General features: G+C 32.2%; 2 protein-coding genes across 2 annotated transcripts; both read right to left on the bottom strand.

Annotated features, from left to right (window-relative positions):
• Positions 1-5163: 5163 nt before the first annotated feature.
• LOC132306969 (probable aquaporin PIP2-2) lies at positions 5164-8616 on the bottom strand. Its single transcript, XM_059804592.1, has 4 exons — positions 8220-8616; positions 6339-6634; positions 5823-5963; positions 5164-5569 (listed from the first exon to the last, which is right to left on the bottom strand). Exons 1-4 carry the CDS (start codon positions 8524-8526, stop codon positions 5456-5458), a joined length of 858 nt encoding a protein of 285 aa, XP_059660575.1. The 5' UTR covers positions 8527-8616; the 3' UTR covers positions 5164-5455.
• Positions 8617-16378: 7762 nt separating this feature from the next.
• On the bottom strand, positions 16379-17005 carry LOC132306968 (classical arabinogalactan protein 26-like). The gene has a single exon (XM_059804591.1). The coding sequence runs from the start codon at positions 16877-16879 to the stop codon at positions 16448-16450; it is 432 nt and encodes a 143-aa protein (XP_059660574.1). The 5' UTR covers positions 16880-17005; the 3' UTR covers positions 16379-16447.
• Between the last annotated feature and the right edge of the window lie 5889 nt (positions 17006-22894).

Genomic DNA, 22894 nt, shown 5'->3' with positions numbered 1-22894 from the left:
ATCCTCCTCCCTTCCTCTCCCCCATCTAATATTAAAATAATGCCCTCCCACCACGCTTCCTTATCTTCTTTCTATGCAACAACCAGTGACTGAATCCTGTGTGTGTGTGTGTGTTTGTGTGTGTGACACATTTAGAATTTGCACGAGATCAGTGTTTCAGTTAATGGATTTTCAGTGCTTCACATGTTCTGACCATGCGCCTCCTGGGTCACAAGAATTGCCCGTATGTGATGAAAGAAGAGAGAGAGTTCCTGGTTGAGATGATTGAGTTGACCCAGTAGAGCCAATGGAAGAACTACTGAAATGTATGGGCTTGAAACAAAGCCCAAAATTACTTATGGACTACGCCTGTACTGAATTCATCAATTATGAGCATCCCATTTTACCAATATAGTAATCTTCCTCTCTTTCTGTCCATATGCCATTCTACTGGGGCAACTTCTCTAGTCTGCTATCAATTAAGGTACATTCACATATATAATTGGGGGCTTCAACTTGAGGTTGTGTGGCTTACGGCATTTGACTCCCTTGCAGCTACAACCTGAAGAAAATCCGGTTCCGTCCAGTGCGAGATGCACGGTGCATCCCACACTAAATGGAACAAGACGTGTTGTTCCGTCCAGTGCGTGATGCACGGTGCATCTCGCACTGGATGGAACAGGACATGTTGTTCCACTGAGATGATTCAGGTCCACTCCAGCTAAGTTCTTTATGCAGAAGCTTGGAAGTATGAACACGGCAATACGGCAAAAAAAGAGAAAAAAAAAAATTAGAACACGAATGTGGTATGAATATGTCAAAAATAATAATATGATATATATATATATATATATATATATATATATATATATATATATCCATCTCACTTGGCATCACTAATGGGCAGTGCTGTGAGAGAAACTTGGAAACATACATAACATTTTACACTATTTGCCCAAAGTGATTGTTATTAGATTCGAATTGTATCCTCAAATTTGTTTATATATATATAAAACAATAATTTGGTAAAAGTGTGACCAACAAATTTGAGGATACAATTCGAAAATAGTGTAAAATGTTATGTATGTTTCCAAGTTTCTCTCACAGCACTGCCCATTAGTGATGCCAAGTGAGATGGAGAGTGTAATGGGCACTGGAACATGGTCAACAATCAAGTACTCCATAATCGTAGTCTTAAAAGAAAAAGAAAATCATATTATTATATTTGTTGCCTATAATGAATCATATTCTTAAAAAAAACAAAAGGGTTTGGTAGCCTGACATAATTATGGATCTATATGAGATGTTTGTATTGACACAAGTGTACACATTTTCTATTTTGGTAATAATTACACATCATATTGGCATTAATTCTCTGAATATGAGCTTTAAGAGTGTCCACCAATTATTTTACTTTATTTTGCAGAAATCCATGTTGGAAAACAATAATGGTGTAACATATTCATCACCTTTTAATTTAGTTCCTGATCTGCTTCACTTATGAGTAGCCAAGTTGGGGCTAGGCCTCTAATTTGGTTTCTATGTACCGAGCATGGAAAAAGCCTTATCTATTTTACCTATATCTATTTTATTATTAAAAGTACAAGTGGGTGTCAAGAGATAATCAACCACCAAAAGTTAAAAGTTAATTTTTTTTTGATTTTTACATATATATATATATATATATTTTTTTGTGGGGATGCAACGTACATTTCACCACCACTTGATAAAAGAAAATTAAATTTTTGTTGCTTAAAGTATATTTCTGATTGGTGATTGATAGTGAAACCATATGCCGACCATATTGTCACTGCTTACTATCTCTCTCTTCTCTCTCTCTAGATATGTCCAAGGCAAAAGTGCATCATCAAACGTATAAATCCTCACCAACTCAGATTTAGAATAATGGTTAATTATAAGTGATGAACAAAGAAGAAGATTAGGTGGATGAGCTAACCTAATAATAAAAAAATGACTATGAAAGCATTGTCAACTTTTTAGAAGGATAGCTCTCTCTATTGATATGATCATCTCACGCATTATCTATATATGTATATGTGTGTGTGTGTGTTTCCCAGCTTAATTTATTTTCTTTATTCTTTTGCTACCTAATCGACTAATTAATTTAATTAAATGATTAAGAATAGATATACAGCATTATCATCTCAGTGCTTACAAGAAACATCACCACAAAAGATCGACAACTCACCATTATCTTGATAATAGTTTAGCCGTGTGCTTTAAGGTCAGTAATTGATGATAATATTTATATAAACTGAGGATAAGGATGCTTAGAATGAAGGCATATATAGCTTTAGAAATACTACATATTTTATCATTGATATATATATAAAATATACTCTATGTAGATGGCAACATGGATGCTACTCCAATAATATACTTGAACGTTCAAAGCATATTATTGGCATTGCACTGGTGCTGTTATTGAAAAGACTTGAACCCTTCATTTTTTTTATTTTGAAAGGAGATGAGATTATGGTACTATTTAAAGCAAATAATTAACCAGTTACAAAGTTTAGTTAATATTTGATATTGTTTATAAGACAATACTTACCTATTCACCGGTAAATAGGTCATCCTATTAATTACTGATGTGTCCCAATTGCAAATGTACAAATGGTATGTAATTACAAAAGCAATCTCTTTTTATTTTGTAATTACATTAGCAATTAGTATGATGACTTATTTACATGTGAGTAGGTAAGTATGAAAAAGACTTGATTACCCACCAGTGAGTAGGTTATCTCTACTCACCGCTGTGATCCAATTACAAATGCATAAATAGTCTGTAATTACAAAATCAAAAAAGTTACACTAATATTTTTTGGAATAAATTTAGTCACCCTACCTAATTTTCTTATTTTTTAGTTTCTTAATTTTTTAATTTTAATATGTGTGCATTTGTAATTATTAGATTACATTAATAGGAGTAAGAATGACCTACTTACGAGCGAGTAAAGCAAGATTTGTCGGTTAAGTATTCTCCTTTTACATAAAGTTGAAATTGCACTTCCACCATTATACATACAAGGCAGTGACCCCTGTTCTATGTGTTACAATTGTCCACCCTTTCCTTTCGTTAAACTACACTATATAATTTCATATGAAAAAAACAAACTGCGATCCATCTCGAACAACTAAATAAATCAAACAAAACATGAGTTCAATTTTTTATATACATTTTTCAGTTATCAAAATTAGAAAAAATAATTTTTTGGTGCTTTGATTTTGGGTCACTATTTACGAAGTATTTTAGTACTATGCAAAATAAAATAAGGTCACACTAAATATACTTTTGTTGCCAAAATCAGCATTATAGCCGCCCAAAAATAAAAATAGTAAAAATAAAACGCATGTCAAACAGGGCCAAAGAGAAAATAAAAATAAAAAAGAAAAAAAAAAAAGAATGAAGAAGAAGAAAGAAATTCAAGAAAGTCTTAAAATTAAGATGTAGGAGCATATTTGGGCAACAGGTAAAACCTTAAAGCTCATGGGTAGGTATATCATGATCATATATTAATTTAGAGTAATACTTCTATAATGAAATAATCCATCATATTACACTATTATTCAAAACATTATACTAATAATTGTATTTTCAATGCCAAAATGTCCACTATACTTTTAACAATCTATATAGGAAAAAATTATTATGGTTAAAATCATAAAACCTCAATTACTTTCAAATTTTGATCATAAAATCCCAAGTTATTAAAGAAAATTCATACACCTTTAAAAAGTGATCACATTGCCCCAACATTTGCATGTCGTTAACCGGGGTATGAAATGACAAATTTAACCTTACTATTTAATGTTAAATTAAAAATTAAAAAATATTTTTTAAATTTATAAAAATACCCTTTAATCTTTTTTTTTCACCCTTTCTCTCTAAAACTCACCTGTCTCTCTCCCTCTCAAACACAATTTTTGTAATTTAAAAAAATAATTTTTAGTTTTTAATTTAACATTAAATAATAAGGTGAAATTTATCATTTCATAACCCAATTACTAGGTCAAATACGAATATTGGGCCACTGCGATCACTTTTTAAAAGTGTAGAGATTTTTTGAAACAGGTTGGAATTTTATGATCAAAATTTGAAAGTAGTAGGGGTTTTATAATTTTAACTCAAAATATTAAGACAAAATTTACTGTGACAAGGAATGTTGGCATCTCGATCCCAATGCATAAAGCCATTTCAATTTTTCAAATAAGTTAGAATCTTTTATTAGGGGTGGCAAAGTTTGACACGATTCACCAACACCACTCGAGTTAATCGGGTTTGGGTTGACTTTAAATGAGTTCGGGTCGTAAATAGGTCGACATGATTGATCCGTTTAATTAATCGTGTAATATTTGGGTTAATGGATTCAACTCGTGTAACCAATTTATACCCGTTTAACTATACATGTCATAAATAAATTTCTATTTTAAGTTTCAAAATAACTATCTAAATTCATGTCTTATAATTTACTCTATAGTAGATTAGAGAATATTTAGTATTTTTTTTTTTTTTTTGAATGGTATACCATTTAGTAATTTGGTTGAATTAAAACTAATACTTTTCTAATATTTATTGTTTTATTGACTATTATTAATAATTTAAATAATATAATATTTTATTTTAGTAAATAGGTCATTAAACTGGTTACACGTGTACTCCGTTTAATAAACAAGTCGGGTTAGTGTTGAGGGTCTCTGACACTAAAATTAAACTGGTCATGTTAGGGTTGAGCTATTTAGTAGAATACCCTTAAGTTGACACAATACAATTATAACCTATAAACACAAATAGAGTAAATTATAAGACACAAATACTGATATAACCCCCAATCCTTACTTTATAGTTTATTAACTATGTACATTTTATTCCAAAATGGAGGTTGTTTCATAAAGTCAATGTAAACATTCTATAATTATCTTTAGATGTTCCAATTTTTTTTTCTTTCTAAATTAATAATATAAAATTTTAAATTATGAAGGTTAGTTTTGGAATTTCAGGTTAGGACTCGTTTAAAGAAGTTGAAATTTTCAAAAGGGACAATTGTTTTAGGACTAGGATAGTACAAATTAATTTATGATTGAAAATTCAACACCAATGATCATAACCCATTTACTTAATTTATCATGAACAAGCATCATGAAAGAGAAGGGAAATGAAAGTGATGAAAAAAGAAGAGAGGAAATAAGTTAAAACACCACACAAGTACATCCCAAAGCAAGATTTAAAGAAGAAACAACATGAGAGATTGTTGATACAAAAGACACCCATTTCACAAAGTAAATTTTATCTACAATTCCATGGCCCTCCAATTTGTTCTAGAACAAAACCCTTCCCCAAGGGTACTTTTGTAGACAACATTCACTCCATTGTTATTCCTTTTGGAAACTTCATTTCCATCTCTTTAGAACCATCAACAGATACATACATGTATACATACATATGTATAATTACTTAGGCATTGCTCCTGAAGGATCCCAGAGCCTTAATGGCAGCTGCTCTTAGAATGAATTGGTGGTAGAATGCAGCAATGGCAGCTCCAATGAAAGGTCCAACCCAGAATATCCACTGAGACGTATATAAATTATAAACAAATATAAATTAGACAACTCATAATAAGTAGCCGTTTATTTATTTATTTTTTTGTTTTCTTATAAGTGGAAGTTGATGTGGTAATGACATCAATCTTGTCAATAATGTCATTATGACGTCAACCCTCATTCAAGTTAAATAGTTAAATTAGTTTCGTTTGTTGGACTACGTCTTATGTTCTTTTGAATTATTGTTTATTAATGAAGATAGGGAGAGAGCATATACATACATGATCATCCCAAGCCTTGCTTTTGTTGTAGATCACAGCAGCTCCAAAACTTCTAGCAGGATTGATACCAGTGCCTGTGATTGGGATGGTGGCTAGGTGAACCATGAACACAGCAAATCCGATGGGCAGGGGAGCCAATACCTTAATTCATGAATCAACAAGGTTAATTAATCAACTGGTTCTAATGCTTTGTTTGGATATACAGAAGAGAAAAAAATAATAATAATATTAGTTATAAAAAAAAACAAAAAAAAAAAAAGAAGTAGAAGAGAATCTCTCTTTATGTTTGTATAGATATATATAGGAGGACTTTTAATAGTGAGAATGCATATAATAGTATATATATATATGTATAGGATGTGGCGTGTTAGTTATTTTGTGTTGCTTTGATTTTTTTTTTTTTTTTTTGTCTTGTCTTGTATGTCTTTTCCAGGTGAAATGATAAAAAATAATAATAATAATAATAAATAAATAAATGTACTCCAAGGCGGAGGAAGGTTTTGATAAGGTGCTTACGGGAACATGGCAGTCTCTTGCGTTCCTCTTGGGATCAGTGGCTGAGAAAACAGTGTAGACCAAAACAAAGGTGCCGATGATCTCAGCAGCCAATCCAACGCCCTTGCTGTATCCAGCAGCCAGCTCGTTGGCCCCACCACCGTACGTCACATAGTATGTCTTTTGGAACGCTTTCACCAACCCCACGCCGCAGATTGCACCCAAGCACTGTGCTACCATATACATAACTGCTCGGATCAGCGACACTTTCCGTGCCAAGAACAACCCAAACGTCACTGCCGGGTTAATGTGTCCTCCTGTGGGCACGTTAAAAACATCATTAGCCTTACACTAAAATGCGCGGACTTAATCCACAGTAGCGACTTTCCAGTGGGTATTTAAGACCTCAAATTACAGTAAAATAATAATTAAATTTAGCTAACTATTTAAAATTATATAAAAATTAATTTTCAGATAACATATGACAAAAATGCGCTTCTAGGCTTTTTAAGGGTTGTGATTAAAGTGGTAGATTTAAATTATGGGGTATTGAATCGGTGAATCTCAAATAAATAAATAAATAAAATTTATTTTAATTCTAAATTTAAAACGATTTGATGCTCCCAAATATAATATTATAATTAATTTTTCACCACTTGGTGAGATCCCTAGTGGAATTTCAAAATATATATGATGAAATTTTAAGTTTGACGTGTATATATATATTTATAGCGACAAGTGGAGAAAATATTATTAAAAGTATACTCCACATAGCACTTTTATCCTCTATTTGAAAAAGTGTGGGACAAATACTCCTAATCTTTTCACATTGTGCAAAAATATCCCATCTTATATAAATTAGTATTGTAATATTCGTTTTGCCATCTTACTCTTCCGAAAATGTTCAAGGGAGTATTATATATGCTACTAATCTCATAGTATAAGGGTATTATGTGCACATTACCTTATATATATATATATATATATATATATATATATTTGAATTTTTTTTTTTTCTCTCTCTCTATATATATATCTAAACATTTTTTTTAATTTTTTTTTGAGAATTTTAGAACAAAGATTTGAATTTTTTGATATTTCAGTTTACTCTTCTCTACAAATTATTTTTTTATTTTTTATTTTTCGTACCAACATTGTTAAACAAAAAAATAAAAAAATAAAATTCTCAATATTAATGTGCACTGGTTTTCGGAATTTGGAGTAGATTTGTTTTCTTTAGTTTGTACTTTATTTTCGTTTTTTATTTTTTATTTTTATCTTTACTTTTCTTTTAAATTTTTATTTTTATTTTATATTTTTATCTTTACTTTTCCATTTTCGGCGTCCTCCAATTGTGTTATTTTCGGTCATTTTATAAAATTATTTATTTTTATATATTTTATAAAATAGTTCAGTAATGGCAACTTAGTCAACTTAAGATTTAAATTTGTCACGGGACCTATTTGCACCAGGTATTTTTTGCACGTGAGAGACATCCTCCAATAATTTCATTTCATAAATTTAAATCTTAAGTTGACTAAATTTCTATTTATATAAAATTAAAATTTTAAGAATATTTTTTTGCACATAAAGAGTGTGATATCACTCTAAGGTTTTCTAGATTTGAACCATATACGTATATGTATTTTTTATTTCCATAAAAGTGGTAACTCGCATTAATAATGATAATTTATTAACTTGCATTAATAATGATAATTTATTTATCACACATGTTCATAAACCATGATTTTTCACCCAACTGTGAATAGTTTACTTGGTGTTTGTGCATTGAGTTTTGATTTTTGGTGTCATTATAATTTGATTGTTTGAGGTCCTAAATGAACATTTAGCAGCTCCATATATATATATATATATATATATATATTAAAACGCAATACTCACCGGAGATACCGGCGGTGCAGTAAACGAGGACGAAGATCATGCCACCAAAGGCCCAGGCGATACCGAGGATTCCAACGCCTCCACACTGGTCGGTATTCTTGGTGGGGTCTGTCTGGCTCTTGTAGCCGATGACGGTCAAGACGGTGATGTAGAGAAAGAGAAGGGTGGCGATGAACTCGGCGATGAGAGCACGGTAGAATGACCATTTGGTGAGCTCCTCGGGATCGATCAACGGAGCCGGTGGCGGGTCCTGGTAGTCCTTGGCCGAGAACTCGCCTCGCTCCGCTGCCTCAACCTCCTTTGCCATGCTATTTATCTTATGTATATACACCTACTTACAGAACTAGACTGTGTGTTTGAAGAATGAGAAAGAGAGTGAGAGAGCGCTATGTGTTGTGTGTATAATGCGAGGATGGGAAATGGAATTAGTGGAGGTTGCTATTTATGGAGAGAGAGAGAGAGACCGAGAGATAGTGTGTGTTAATAATTGTGTGTAAATTATAAACTTAATTTTTCGCCGCCCATACAAACTAAAAATCAATTTATTTCGCTTGCATGGTCCCACCAACGGCTCTATCTCTATGTTGAAATAAATTCACCCTCGCGGCCTCACCAGTCACCCTCACCCTCCCAAAATTATTACAAGCATTCTGACTATTATTCTGTTAGATAATAAATAAATAAATAAATTTTTATTGTTACTCTTAGATTTTGAGTTTATGAAACTCTTAATAAGAGATTAAACATTGCTTCATCCATCCCAAAAAAAAATTATATATATATTTTTTTATTATTTTGGGATGTCTCGAAACATATATTTTATTTAAAAATTGAATGTATTGTTTTTTTTTTTTTTTTTTTTTATTAATAATTTCTAACTATCATTTTAATATTGATTGGATTAAATAAGTATAGTAATTACGGAATAGTACATTGTCTTTTAATAAAGGTAAATTTAAAAATTTACTATTATTAATACAATAAAATATATATATATATTATAAACCTACTATCATAAAAAGTTGGGCTCCTCTAAACACCTTAAAATTTTTGGGACAAGGAAGTACTTGTTTAGAAACTTGAGAGAGTGAACTGTTGGTATGAAATTTTAGTTTCAAACAAAGGTTATTGTGTCATTTTACTGAAAAGTTTACAAGGGTACTGCTATAATTCTATGGAAAAGTATGTTTTTAAAGACTTACATGATTTGCATTCAAGAACGTTAGATGTGTGTAACGACGGGTCACTGCTTTACGATTTGGCCTAAAAATTCGAATTCAAGCAATAATACCATTTAGTACAAATTGAATACTTTACGATCCAATTTAAAAATTTAAATTATTAGGTAGTCTTAACACCCAATCTTATATGTTCAAAACCCTTCTCATTTAGATCCAACGTGAGATAAGAATTCATGACATGTGATTTGTAATGAAATGGAGTTGACATGAATACTAGGAAGTTCATCTTAGTAAGTTTGAATTTTAATTTTGAGTCTGACTTTTAAAAAGAGTTATATGTAGATCTTTGTTGAAAGATTCATTGAGAATTTAAGTCAAATATGAATTTGACTGATTCTCAAACGCTGGAGTTTTATTCAGATATGAGTCATGTCTATATGGTCTGATTTTGTTCTAATCCAAATATCAATCTAAATTGACATGAATCCGCTCTAGATCCTTTTCATTTTGAGCCTTAGTGGTAGCTCCACCATGTAAAACACTGGAATTTGAACACATCTTATAAAGAATTCAAGATTCACAATTTTTAATCTTATCATTATAATTTCAAAACTAATCAAGAGGAATATATTTATATATAGACTGATGTCACAATTAATTATAAAGTGATTCTTATTCTGGCAAGGGTAGGTGTCCTGTTGTTGGCTACTTGCAGCTTGCCAGATACATTTATCTGGACACACCAAGAATCGTATAAATTAATTAAGATATACTCGTATGTAACATATATATATATATATATATATATATACACACACACATATATACACTGTAGTGATAAATTATTATTTGGTCATGATGATTGGCATGTTTTAGCTATAATATTAACAAAGCATAATTTTTAACAGTTGAACATTTTGAATCAATCACTGATCAGAAAAGGTGATGGTAAAAGTTCTGAAATGGTCGAGTTAAAAGAATAGAAGTATTCGTTGTGTGAAGAAATATAAAATCAAAATGAATTACTGATTTGAAAAAAGTAATATATAATAAATAAAGTCAAGTGATTGTGGTAATTTCATGGCCTCTATTATTCTATCTTCGACACACACACACTTATATATATTTCTATTACTACTTTACAGAGGAAGTGAACTTTTGCTTGCTCTTATAGTTAATAAAGTGCAAACTAAGCATTGAATAATAGTATTGACATTTTATTTATTTGTTTATTTATTTTATACAGTACATAGTATTGACATTGACATATAGTATTTTTGTGAGAAATGCTAACGTATTGAACCAACCGCCCAAAAATTAAAGTCCACTGTTTTTTATTTATTTTTTATTTTTTTTAACATGTTTGTATTTAGAAAGAAAAATAATCCACGCCATAGAAAATTTGTTCCAAGTTCCCACCTATTTATATATTAGATTTTGTATTTCAAACCGACTCTTATAATAAATGTATATGGTCAACGACGAACAACGGAGTCATTAATTTTATAACTATTGTTACGTGTATTTGATGGGACTGCTATTTTGGCAACTAAAATAATTTCCCAATTGCAAATACAATATATTATGATTGGAAAATATGGATACAAAAAAACGGTTTAACAATTAAAACTCACAAACTGTCTATAATTATTCGTGACATGTAAATTTTTTTAAATTTTTTTTGCTAAATTTTATTGTTTAGGATCTCAAAATGGCCTTTTATTAATATTATTCGAAGACTATCAAATAATCGAGTTGTTTTCAGTATTTCTTTACCTTTATAAATAATATTTGTATTTTTCAGTATATCATCATTATTTTCGCTTTACATAACTTTTTCAATTTGCTCACTATTTTAGTATTCAAATTAATCTCGCCAATGAACTTTAAGACTTAACAACCTGAAGGGAGGGACTATCCTTAAGCCGGTATTGGCACTCGGGATAAGTATGACTTCTGCATATGTGCTAAGTACTGGACCACTGGTACACCCCCACACCATGCTTCATTTTATTTTATTTTTAGTGCCAAACATGGTGGTGGCCACCTTTCCAGTTTCAAGTGCAATAGATGGGATAAGTTTATGTCACCATGAATCTTGAATCTTGATTCTTGATTAGAAAATAAAATGAAAAACCAGAAATTCGATAACTGAATTGCACTTTTTTTAATGGGTAAAGACCAAAACACCGCCCTCCTATATACTAAATCTGTAAAAACCATCTATTGTATTTGGTACAAGTATCATTTAAAAATATATGCAAATTACATATTAATATAAATTTATCTACAATTTTGACCAAAATATTTTATAAAAAATCCAAAATATTCTTAATATATCCTTAAAAGCTGAAATTAATGTTTTTAAATTTTATTTTGTCTTAAGGGTATTTGAGATATTTCAGTCTCTAAATTAAAAAAATGTCTTTATTTGTTGAATGTATTCAATTTTAAAATGTAGGATCATTAATCAATAGATTAATAAGTATTTGGGAATCCTATACATATAGAGGGATTGAATTTCTTTTCTTTATTTGAAATAAGGAGAAAGAGAAATATGGATACAAACTCGTTTTTGATCCAAACTCACGAACTACCTATAATTGTTCGGTGACATGTAAATTTTTTCGTTAAATTTTATTGTTTAGGATCTCAAAATAGCCTTTGTTAATATTATTCAAAGGCTATCAAATAGTTTAGTGTTTTTAGTTAGAAGTGGAAACAGACTTGAATTACCTTAAAATTTAGAATGCACTAAATCGAATTGTTTTCGGTATTTCTTTACCTTTATAAATAGTAGTTGTATTTTTCAGTATATCGTCATTATTTTTCGCTTTACATAAAGGTTTAAAGTTGTTCACTATTTTACTATCCAAATTAACCTCGCCAATGAACTTTAAGAATCTAAGTGAACTGATCAACTATTTTACTGTCCAAAACAACGTGAAGGGAAGGAGCATCCTTTTCTGAATCTTGGGCCGGTATTGGCCAAGTATGGATTCTGCATATGTGCTAAGCACTGGACCACTGGTACACCCCCCACACCATGCTTTATTTTATTTTATTTTTAGTGCCAAACACAGTGGTGGTCACCTTTCCAGTTTCAAGTGCAATAGAAGGGATAAGTTTATGCCACCATTGATAGGGAAAAAAATAAACCTTCCCTACCCTCGATAAGATTAATTGAATTTTATTATCAAAGATAATGAAATTAAATCTAACGTGATTCAACAGGTAAGAATTATCTTACTATAACCGGAGGAGGTCAAAAGGATTAAATCATATCCCGACAAATCTGGTAATAAATCTCCTATAATTTCGCACAAGCGGAAGATAAGGTCAATCATCGATATCAGCGGAACGATTTTGATTCCAATCGACAGCCATAAATAGGGTATCAAGTCATTAAAGAAGGTACGACGTAAAAAAATTACTATTAATCCCTGCCTTCTTTTTAGACCTCCGTGACTAATTTAATCGTCGGAGAGCTCTTGGCAGGCACTACACCGGTACCGTCAAGGTTTATCGATCTTCTCCTCTCTTCCTTGCAAGAAAACGGTATCGTATCGGACTACGCGAATTTCAGCCTCAACAGTTGGCTCCGTTTGTGGGAACGACGATTCCCTTGAATCAATTAATTACTCGTTGGGTATATACGTTTGCAGTCCGGTATGGTTACCGAAGGAACACCGTCGCAGGGATCTGGTTAAAGGGTAGAGTCGGGTGAAAACCTGAACGTCCCAAACAACCAGGCACGGCTTGCAGCGTTGGAACTATAGGTTCAAACTCTAAGTTAGGGTATGAACCAGTTGATCCAGCAAAATGCAACGCTCTTGCAACACCTTGTTCCACCGGTTCAACAAAACTTTCCAGAACAAGATCTCTTAAGTCCAAATGGAAGTAATGGGAATCTTGAAGAGAGGGATAATCATTCCCCCCAAAATGAGACTGAAGTGGAACAAAACTAGGTGGGAACCCGACATAGAGAGGTGGTTCACCCATCTCTCCTACGGAATTCCCGACCTCCTGAAAGCATAGCCTTCTGTCTTAAGGAAAAGACAAAGAAAGTTACCCATCTCGACTTGCAGATCAAGGATCTCAAGGGGAAAATGGAAGATGTAATGCAGGCTATGAAAGGGAAAGGTCCTGCCATCGTAGATGACCTGGTACAAAGGACCAACTTGCCTTTCAGCCTCGCCATTATGAAATGTCCACTACCTAGCAAGTTCAGGATGCCCTCGTTCGAAAGTTTCGATGGGACCAAAGATCCCCTCGATCACTTGGAAACTTTTCAAGCTCTTATGCATTTACACGCTGTGCCAGATGAAATCATGTGCAGAGCTTTTCCCACTACACTTAAGGGATCAGCGAGAGTTTGGTTCAACAAGTTGAAGTCAGGAACCATCAACACCTTCGAAGAATTGAGTAAGCAGTTTGTGAGCCACTTCATTGCAGGTCAGAGGTATAGGAGGTAGGCTACCTACCTGTTTACCGTGGAACAACAAAAGGAAGAGTCGATTCGGGAATACATTACCCGATTCAACGCATAGATGTTGCAGGTAGAAGAGGCGGACGACAAGGTAGCTTTGACCGCTTTCATAGGAGGACTCCAAACCTCCAGATTCTTGTTCTCCTTATCAAAAGAACCTCCCACCAGCATGATAGAGTTACTGGTCAGAGCGCAAAAACACATCAACGCTGAAGACACCATGAGTGCACGGAAGGAAGGAGAGGACAAGAAGAGGCCAGCCCTTTTAGCCAGGGATGAAAATAATACCAAATATAAGAAATCGTTCTTCAGCCAGAGTGACAGCATATATCATGAGAATGACTCAGATGAGTATACCGACTAGAAATTGTCTCGCGGCTGGAATTAGCCTTATCAAGTCATTCACAATAAAGACTAGGGGCATCTTAATTAATCATTTTAAATGGAGGATAACTCCATCACGTGTTATTTTGTTTTTAATAATGATGGTCTTTAATAAAATTCCTTTTAGTTTATACGTGCAGTATCCCCGTACTATAAGGGGATAGTAAATGAGTGTCCTGTATTACAAGGACCCAGGCTGAGTGAATCCCGTAATCCGTATCCCCGTACTATAAGGGATAGTAAATGAGTGTCCTGTATTACAAGGACCCGGGCTGAGTGAATCCCGTAATCCGTATCCCCGTACTATAAAGGAATAGTAAATGAGTGTCTTTTATTACAAGGACTCGGGCTGAATGAATCCCGTCATCCATATCCCCGGACTATAGGGGATAAGTATCATGTATTATCAGGACCCAGGTTGAATGAATCTCGTAATCCATATCCCCGTAATATAAGGGATAATAAATGAATGTCCTGTACTACAAGGACCTGGGTTGGATGAATCCCGTAATTAATATCTCCTTACAATAAGGGATAGTAAATAAAAATCATTTATTAAAGAGGTGAGTTGAGTAAAACTCGTAAAGTTCAATTCCCTTACTAAAAGGATGGGCTGAGTAAAACTCGTAAAGTTCAATTCCCTTACTAAAAGGATGGGCTGAGTAAAACTCGTAAAGTTCAATTCCCTTATTAAGGAGTGAAACTCATATAATTTATTCTCTTATCAAAGGAAGAGTACTGTTCCCTTGGGTGCCAAAAAAAAAAAAAAAAAAAAAAAAAAAAAAAAAAAATCATGAGTTACTATTCACATGAATAGTGCCCGCGGGAATAGTACCCGCAGGTACTGTTCACAGGAGTATTAAAAAAAAAATTCCATGAGTTACTATTTAAGTGAATAGTACCCGCGCCCAAAGCTAGACGTGTAAGCTTGAGAATGGGGGACAACTGATAGGGAAAAATATAAACCTACCCTACCCTCGATAAGATTGATTAGATTTTATTATCAAGGATAATGAAATCAAATCTGACGTGATTTAACAGGTAAGAATAATCCTACTATAACTGGAGGAGGTCAAAAGGATTAAATCATATCCCGACAAATTTGGTAATAAATCTCCTATGATTTCGCACAAGCGGAAGATAAGGTCAACCATCGACATCAGCGGAACGATTTTGATTCCAATCGACAGTCATAAATAAGGCATCAAGCCATTAAAGAAGGTACGACCTAAAAAAACTATTATTAATCGCTGCCTTCTTTTTAGACCTTCGTGACTAATTTGATCGTCGGAGAGCTCTTGGCAGGCACTATATCGGTGCCGTCAAGGTTCATCGATCTTCTCCTCTCTTTCTTGCAGGAAAATGGTATCGTATCGGACTGCGCGAATTCCAGCCTCAACAACCATGATTCTTGATTAGAAAATAAAATGAAAAATCTAGATGGAAAAGTAGAGATTCGATAAGTTTATGTCACCGTTGTGCCTTTTTTTTTTTATGGGTAAAGTGTAAAACACCGCCCTCTTATATAAAAATTGCGTAAAAATCATCTATTTTATTTGGTACATCTATCATTTAAAAATATGTGCAAATTACCTATTAATATAAATTTATCTACAATTTTGACCAAAATATTTTATAAAAAATCCAAAGTATTCTTAATATATCCGTAAAAGTTTAAATTAATGTTTTCAAATTTTATTTTGCCTTAAGAGTATTTGAGATATTTCAGTCTCTAAATTGAAAAAATATCTTTATTTGTTGAATGTATTCAATTTTAAAATGTAGGATCATTAATCAATAGATTAATAAGTATTTGGGAATCCTATGCATAGAGGGAAGGTCCATCAATAATTGTGGATGCTAGCTACAACATGCACCATAATAATGCTGATTTGACACAACTCATTCACAATTATATACTTGAGATAAATGAAAATCTGCAATCAGAAAGAGAAAATATGAAACATAATAATTAATATTAATTTAACATAACACGTTCACAATTATATACTTCGAGATAAATGAAAATCTGCAATCAGAAAGAGAAAATATGAACCACAAGAATCTAAATCAAACACAACACATTCACAATTATGTACTTGGGATAAAGAAAATCAGAAAGTTGAAAACAATAAGAATTAATTGGACATTATCAATCCCATACAAATAAATCATCACAAACCATAAAGCTGCATCAACCAAAATGCTACCAAACGAAGAATTACAATTATATTCAGATACCCAGACAACTTGAGAGCTACTGAAGAGGAGGTGGAAACTGGCAAGGACCCAGATGGCGCGAAGGCGGTGTCCGGCCGAGCACCGACCATTGCATCTGGATTTGGAGGGCTTGGGCTGGCGGGAATGGTGGGCAGTGATGACTCGGTTGGACTACCTGCAGGTGAAGGTAACAATGGAGCAATGTCTGGAGAGAGAGTAGGAGCTTCAGGAGAGGACTCTGGAGGATATGGGAGCAATGCAGGTGCTGATGAGATAGCAGAGATAGGTAAGTTTAGGTTATTAGATGTTGATAATGGTAGTGATGAAGATGGGCAGACCATAAAAGCTATGGTCAATCCCAAGAGTAGTGACCATACAAAAGCCATTGCCAAATGATAATGGAATCAATGCCCCTTTACTAGGGACTATTATAAAGTTATATTCCTAGAGAGAGAGAGAGAGAGAGAGCCAAGAGATGGTTGATTGGGTAATGTTGTGATCGAGTATGGGAAATAAATATTGAGTGCGCTAGATGCACAGTGCACCTACTCATTTAAGTTGTACGTGTATAATATGTATGGTTCAAATTAGTTCAGTGAACGTACTTAATATCTTTTTTAGTTTGGAATTCTTTGCAGTGCAGCACAAGTGTTGTACTGCATTGAATACTCAGAATTATTTTTATGTATACGTGATCAAACATACGAGTGTTGATATCATGTGAATAATGTGAACCGTCAATTGCAGCATAACGGTTGCGCCTCAATGCAGTTGATCCACTCCCATTGTGGTGGTACCAACATACCATGTTCCGCCAAGTGCTAAGGGACAAGATTGATGGTTTTGTTGTTTGTTATGGGACACATGAATATGAGGTGTCATTGTCCTTTTTCCTGTGTGATTGATTGTGGTTGATCTTCTTTGTCCTGTTTTTTTTTCTTTTTCGAGGTGCGCAGAGAGAGAAAGAGTGGATTGTGAGCTGGGTTTGACAATTGATATGGAAGATTCAGAAGTTGAGGATCTAACTCCTCAAAAAGACATTATCTGATCAAGTTTTTGAATTTATTAGTTATTGCATTCAGATTAGAAGGAAATCAGTATAAAATCTACACTAATATTATCTCTAGCTTTGATTAATTACGAAATCTATTCTACCAATGCCGCTTTAGCTTTTGGAAGCACCAAATCTAAAGCGCCGATTCGTTACCCATGAATAATGCATATGAAAATTTATTAATAATGGTTTCGCGAATTTGAAAATGTGAGGTTGAGGACGAAGTCTGATATTAAAGTTGCAAAGAAGACTAAGTAATGCAGATTTGTTGCATTCTTACCATCATGCCTGAGGATCAGTGGATGCAGATTATTTAATTATCGATAATGGTACCATTCAGAATAATCCTACCATGAAATATTGCTCTTCAAAAATATATAATTCTCTTAAATTGCGTTTTTTTAATTTTAATTATTATATATATATATATATATATATATATATATAAAACTATACTAGATGAAGTCTTTAGCAAGACTGGCCCAGTTTTTGTAGCTTAAAATGGTCGCCATCAACATCCTTACTTTCCATCTTGGGTCAATTAGCAGGCCTTAAGGCCCATAAGATAGAAACACTATTCTTTAACAAGTTTAGTCTATTTGGGTAAGGCCCCAAACCCAATCCTTAGTTTTGGGGTCAATGCATTCCAGGTCAGCTCAGTGGTGGGCTTGGGTCTGATAAACTTTCAGGCCCTTCCGAGAAAGTACTCTCTCATTCCACATGGTCAGGTGTACAAGTAAAATTTTGGGTCTTGTAGTTTCACCTTGCACTCAAGTGGACCATTGTTGGATTTGGCCCATTCGAGTTCAACTGCTTGCGTGGAAAAGAAAAATATATGGTGAGAAAAAGTGTTTGATGTAAACTAATACTCAATATAACCAACAAGCCTTTAGTTCTAAATATTATATATATATATATATATATATATATATATATAATAAATTATATTATTATTTTTAACGTATTCATGTTATGTCTGTATCATACCGTTTTCATATCCGTACGTCTTGGTCCTCATCTTCACATACCAGAGGTTTATAATACAAGTCCCATATAGTTGAGGATTCATGCCCCATATATATTAGATACGGTGGGTGTGTACCTTGAGTAAAGTGTGTGTAGGAGTATTTCCTTTTATAATGATTTGAATCTCCAAATGATCAAAGTGGGTAAATATGAGTTAGGTGTATTTTTGTTGCCCAAAAAAAATATATATATATATATTATAAATAAATAAATAAACTTACTACTTGCATAGTTACATAGTATAACCTTCTACGCCATCACAGAACTGATCGTGCATCATTGACAAGTAAATTACTAGTCGAACCTTTGGAGACATTGAAAAAATAGTTCATTTATACCTGTGGCAGAGATAGTTGACTATGTGGTGGAATACAATGTCTTTAGCATGTATTGCAACTAATTTATGTTGCGTGTAGGAGTATCACTTTGAAATTGAGATTCAAAATTTTAATTACATATCTAAATTCAACCTGGCGATACAAATGGAGAACTTGGTTCTGACTTGTCCGACCAACAATTACTTGGTACCCTCAACTAAGATTTTTCTTTGGGTTAATATAACTTGTATTAGAAAAAATCAAGATGAGTAAAAAGTATATTTACCGGAAATGATCAATTTTACTTTTTATATTACCACTTTCTTGAATCAAAACCATATATATATAACCTTCCGAAAAAAAAAAAACCATATATATATATATATATATATGGTTTTGATTCAAGAAAGTGGTAATATAAAAAGTAAAATTGATTATATATATATATATATATATATATATAGTTTCTTTTCCAAGTGCAGTGACACTTTGCATGCCCTTTTATCTCTGACCAGTCTTTTCATTTTCTTGAGAAGTAAGCTTACAAAGCAGACCAGTCTTTTGAGGAGAGAATGAAAAGGTGTTTGTGAGAGGATACATTTTCTTTTTATGTTACTTCCTTGGGTTTAAAACCAGACCCCATTTGCTAAGAAATGAATGCTAGTGTGTAGACATAAAGGGGGACATGTTTTTACTGATCTTGTAGGGTTAAAGCATTCAAAATTACTTGAAACAAGCATGTCTACTGAAACACACACACACACATATATATGTATGTATGTATGTATATATAGGTAGCTACAAGCTAGCTAGTTAGCATGCATGCATACTTGAATGAGGTTGATCATTCAATGGGTCCAGTCCAGTCTTCTATGAAAACTTCTTTTGTGTTACTTCATTGGGATTAAAACCAGATTCAATTTTGTTTGAGAAATATTTAATGAATGGATTTAAGTGTGTGTAAGGTTAAAGGGGAACATAGTCACTGATCTTGTGGGGTTAAAAGCAATGAATAATTTAATCAATTTACTGCAAACAATCATTTCTAGTGAAACGTAGCTTCCATACTTGGATTGAGACTTTAATCATTTTGTGGGTTTATTCCAGGCTTTGTTTCAAGAATTACTAAAATTACTACTACTATATGTTAGTAAATATTTGATTCAAAGCATCATTTAAAGCCTCATTGGGTTTCTTAGTTTTAGGTTGTATGTGGACATGACTACATATTTAGATTTCAGATACAAGTGGCACTTCACACATGTTTCAACATTTTTCGTGTTTAACACCTGTCTGAATGTCTGATAGGTCACAATACGGTGAAGTGTTCGTACTTGCTAGGCTGAAACTCAAAAATTCTGAACTTCAAATAGTTTTTCAAATTTTAAATGGTTTTCTTTCAATGATAATAATAGGTTATGAAATTTAAATAACCTGTTCAATAAAGGATTGAGTGTCCTCAAAAAGCCTAAACTTTTCGTTATTGTTATTAATATACAAAAGTCTCCTATCTCGATTCAATATTTACAAGTGAATTTCTAATAGAAGTATTTAAATAGATTCAACAAATGTGCAAAACCAGCTTTCCTTTCCAATTTTGCGAAACAAATAGAATATAAACCTATCGTGTTTGAGTTGGTCAAGTGTATACACAGGATTTATTTTAACAGGTTAAGGGCATGTTTGGTACGTATTTTGTTTGTTTTTGTCAAATGTCAGGTAGTGTAACAATGAACAATGAAAAAAATGCGGTTTGGTAAAACTATTTTTGTTTTGCATAGTGACGAAATTTCGTGAATAGTAACAAAAATTTAAGACACCAATTTAGTATTTCTGTATGTTTTTGGTAGCAATAAATTATAATTAAAAAAAAAAAACTCTTAAATAACATTTTTAAACTAATCATTATATTTTTAGTACTTACCAAATAAAGTTTTCAGGTTTTTGTTACCAAAAATCATCATTATATTTTTAGGATTTATCAAATAAAGTTTTCATATTTTTGTTACAAAAAATCATACAAGAACGTTACCAAATATGTTTTTAATTACTATTCAAAATAATCTATAATAAAATATTTATTTTATTTTCGATTAAAATAAATGCTGAAATCAAAATTAGGTACCAAACAACCCTAAAAAAAACAATCTACAACAAAAATAAAATACGTACCCAACATACCCTGAAAAAAACGAACGTGTTCAAAATGAACCCCATAAAGAGGACTCTACTAGATGGAATTGCGACAAAAAAACCTATCAATTTGTGTGTTCCTTTTGGTTCACCTCATGGCAGGCATAGCATGTGATTGCAAACCTTCACCGCAATAAATGGGCTCCTATCACAATCAATACATTTATATCTATTTTGAACAACGACAACACTAGTAAGTTAATGCTCTCATGAGAGCCAGAATTGGGTGAAAATCTAGTATTCTACTTTGGAGAGTTTCAATCATGTGATGGTGGGATCTTCTTAACTTTAGAGTTTTCCTTCATTAGATGTGGTAGTTGGAGAATGATCTCCTCTTAAAATATTACAGACTTTCTTCACAATTAACTCTTCACTTTAAGAATTTAGAGATTTATTAAATGATTTTTATAAAATTTTGAAACATTATTTCAATACAAATGGTTCTATTTATTTAGATGTAAAATATTTTTTAAAAAATATTTTTTTATTTTTTAGTATTTGATTGTCGTAAAATATTTACGGAGGAAAATTTTTACAAAAATAATTTATCTATTAATTTTTTGTAAATTATTTTATACCTTTACCAAATATTGAAAAGTGCAAAAAATAAAAAAAAAATTTACCTAAAAAATAAAAATATTTTCTGAAATTTTTTTTTTTATGTTGAAACAAACAAAGCCTAAATATAAAAAATTCACGACTCTATTCGCAAAGAAACTTTTTTGAAAGCATTAATCTTTATAGTATTTTGAAAGCATTAATCTATCGAGTAATGCTATTGCGAGAGCACTCTTGCAAAAAGTCTAAAGAGCTCTCACTTATTAGCCACACGGTTCTTTTTTTAGGAATTTGGGAGAGAGAATTAATTAAGAAAGAATCATTTGTAATAAGGAAACAAATAATCCTTTTTTTTCTCTCTCTTTTCTCCACGTTCTCTCTTTCTCTCTCTTAGTTAATACCCTTAATCAATTTGTCTCTTGGTTAACCCTCAACCATTTTTGGTTATTTCTTGCCATATTACATCATTTATTCCATTATTGAAAGATTTGATATTGTAAAGCTTGAAGGCTTGATTTTGGCCCTTTTTTTCTCTGTCGGTCTCATCACTATAATGAACTTGAGACTATTATGTGTATTTATAATGCATACTCTAAGTACTTCATGATTTTAGAGCTTCCAACAAACAGTAGTTCAAACTCAAAAGCGAGCACCTAATATGGCTCACCATATCGTACGGTTAAACTAGAATAGAGTTGTTACTTTATCTGTAAACAAAACTGAAGAACAGTTTTATAACTCCTCCAATTTGATTTTTATTAAATAGTTTGGATTTTTTACCTTTTCATTTAGTTCTTAAAGTTCAAAATACTTACAATTGAATAAGTTATGAAAAATGCTGTAATATCAAATCTTTCAAGAATGGATTAACCAAGGAGAGAAAGAGACAGATTGGTTGAGGGTGTTAACCAAGAGAGAAAAAAAGAGAACGTGGAGAGAAGAGAAAAAAAAAAAAATTATTTGTTTCCTTATTACAAAAGATTCTTTCTTAACTAATTCTCTCTCAAATCCCTAAAAAAAAAAACGTGTAACTAATAAGCGGAACACTTCAGACTTTTTCGCAAGAGTGTTCACTACTCCGATCTATATATATACTATATCTTTTAAAGTAAAACATCATTTTAACACATTCACATCTAACTAGAAAACAAAGTTTTCAATGCCAGCCATTACTTCACGTAACACACAATGTGAATTATGGTAACCTGAAAATCACAGCACCTTGTAAATTGACTTTTAAAAGTTGATACCTA

Source organism: Cornus florida, unplaced genomic scaffold, assembly GCF_030987335.1.
Source record: "Cornus florida cultivar Cherokee Brave unplaced genomic scaffold, ASM3098733v1 CherokeeBrave_3.0.0_Hap2_Chr05, whole genome shotgun sequence".
NCBI classification, from domain to species: domain Eukaryota; kingdom Viridiplantae; phylum Streptophyta; class Magnoliopsida; order Cornales; family Cornaceae; genus Cornus; species Cornus florida.
The sequence above is the reverse complement of the archived record's forward strand: the minus strand, read 5'-3'. Positions and strand labels throughout refer to the sequence as shown.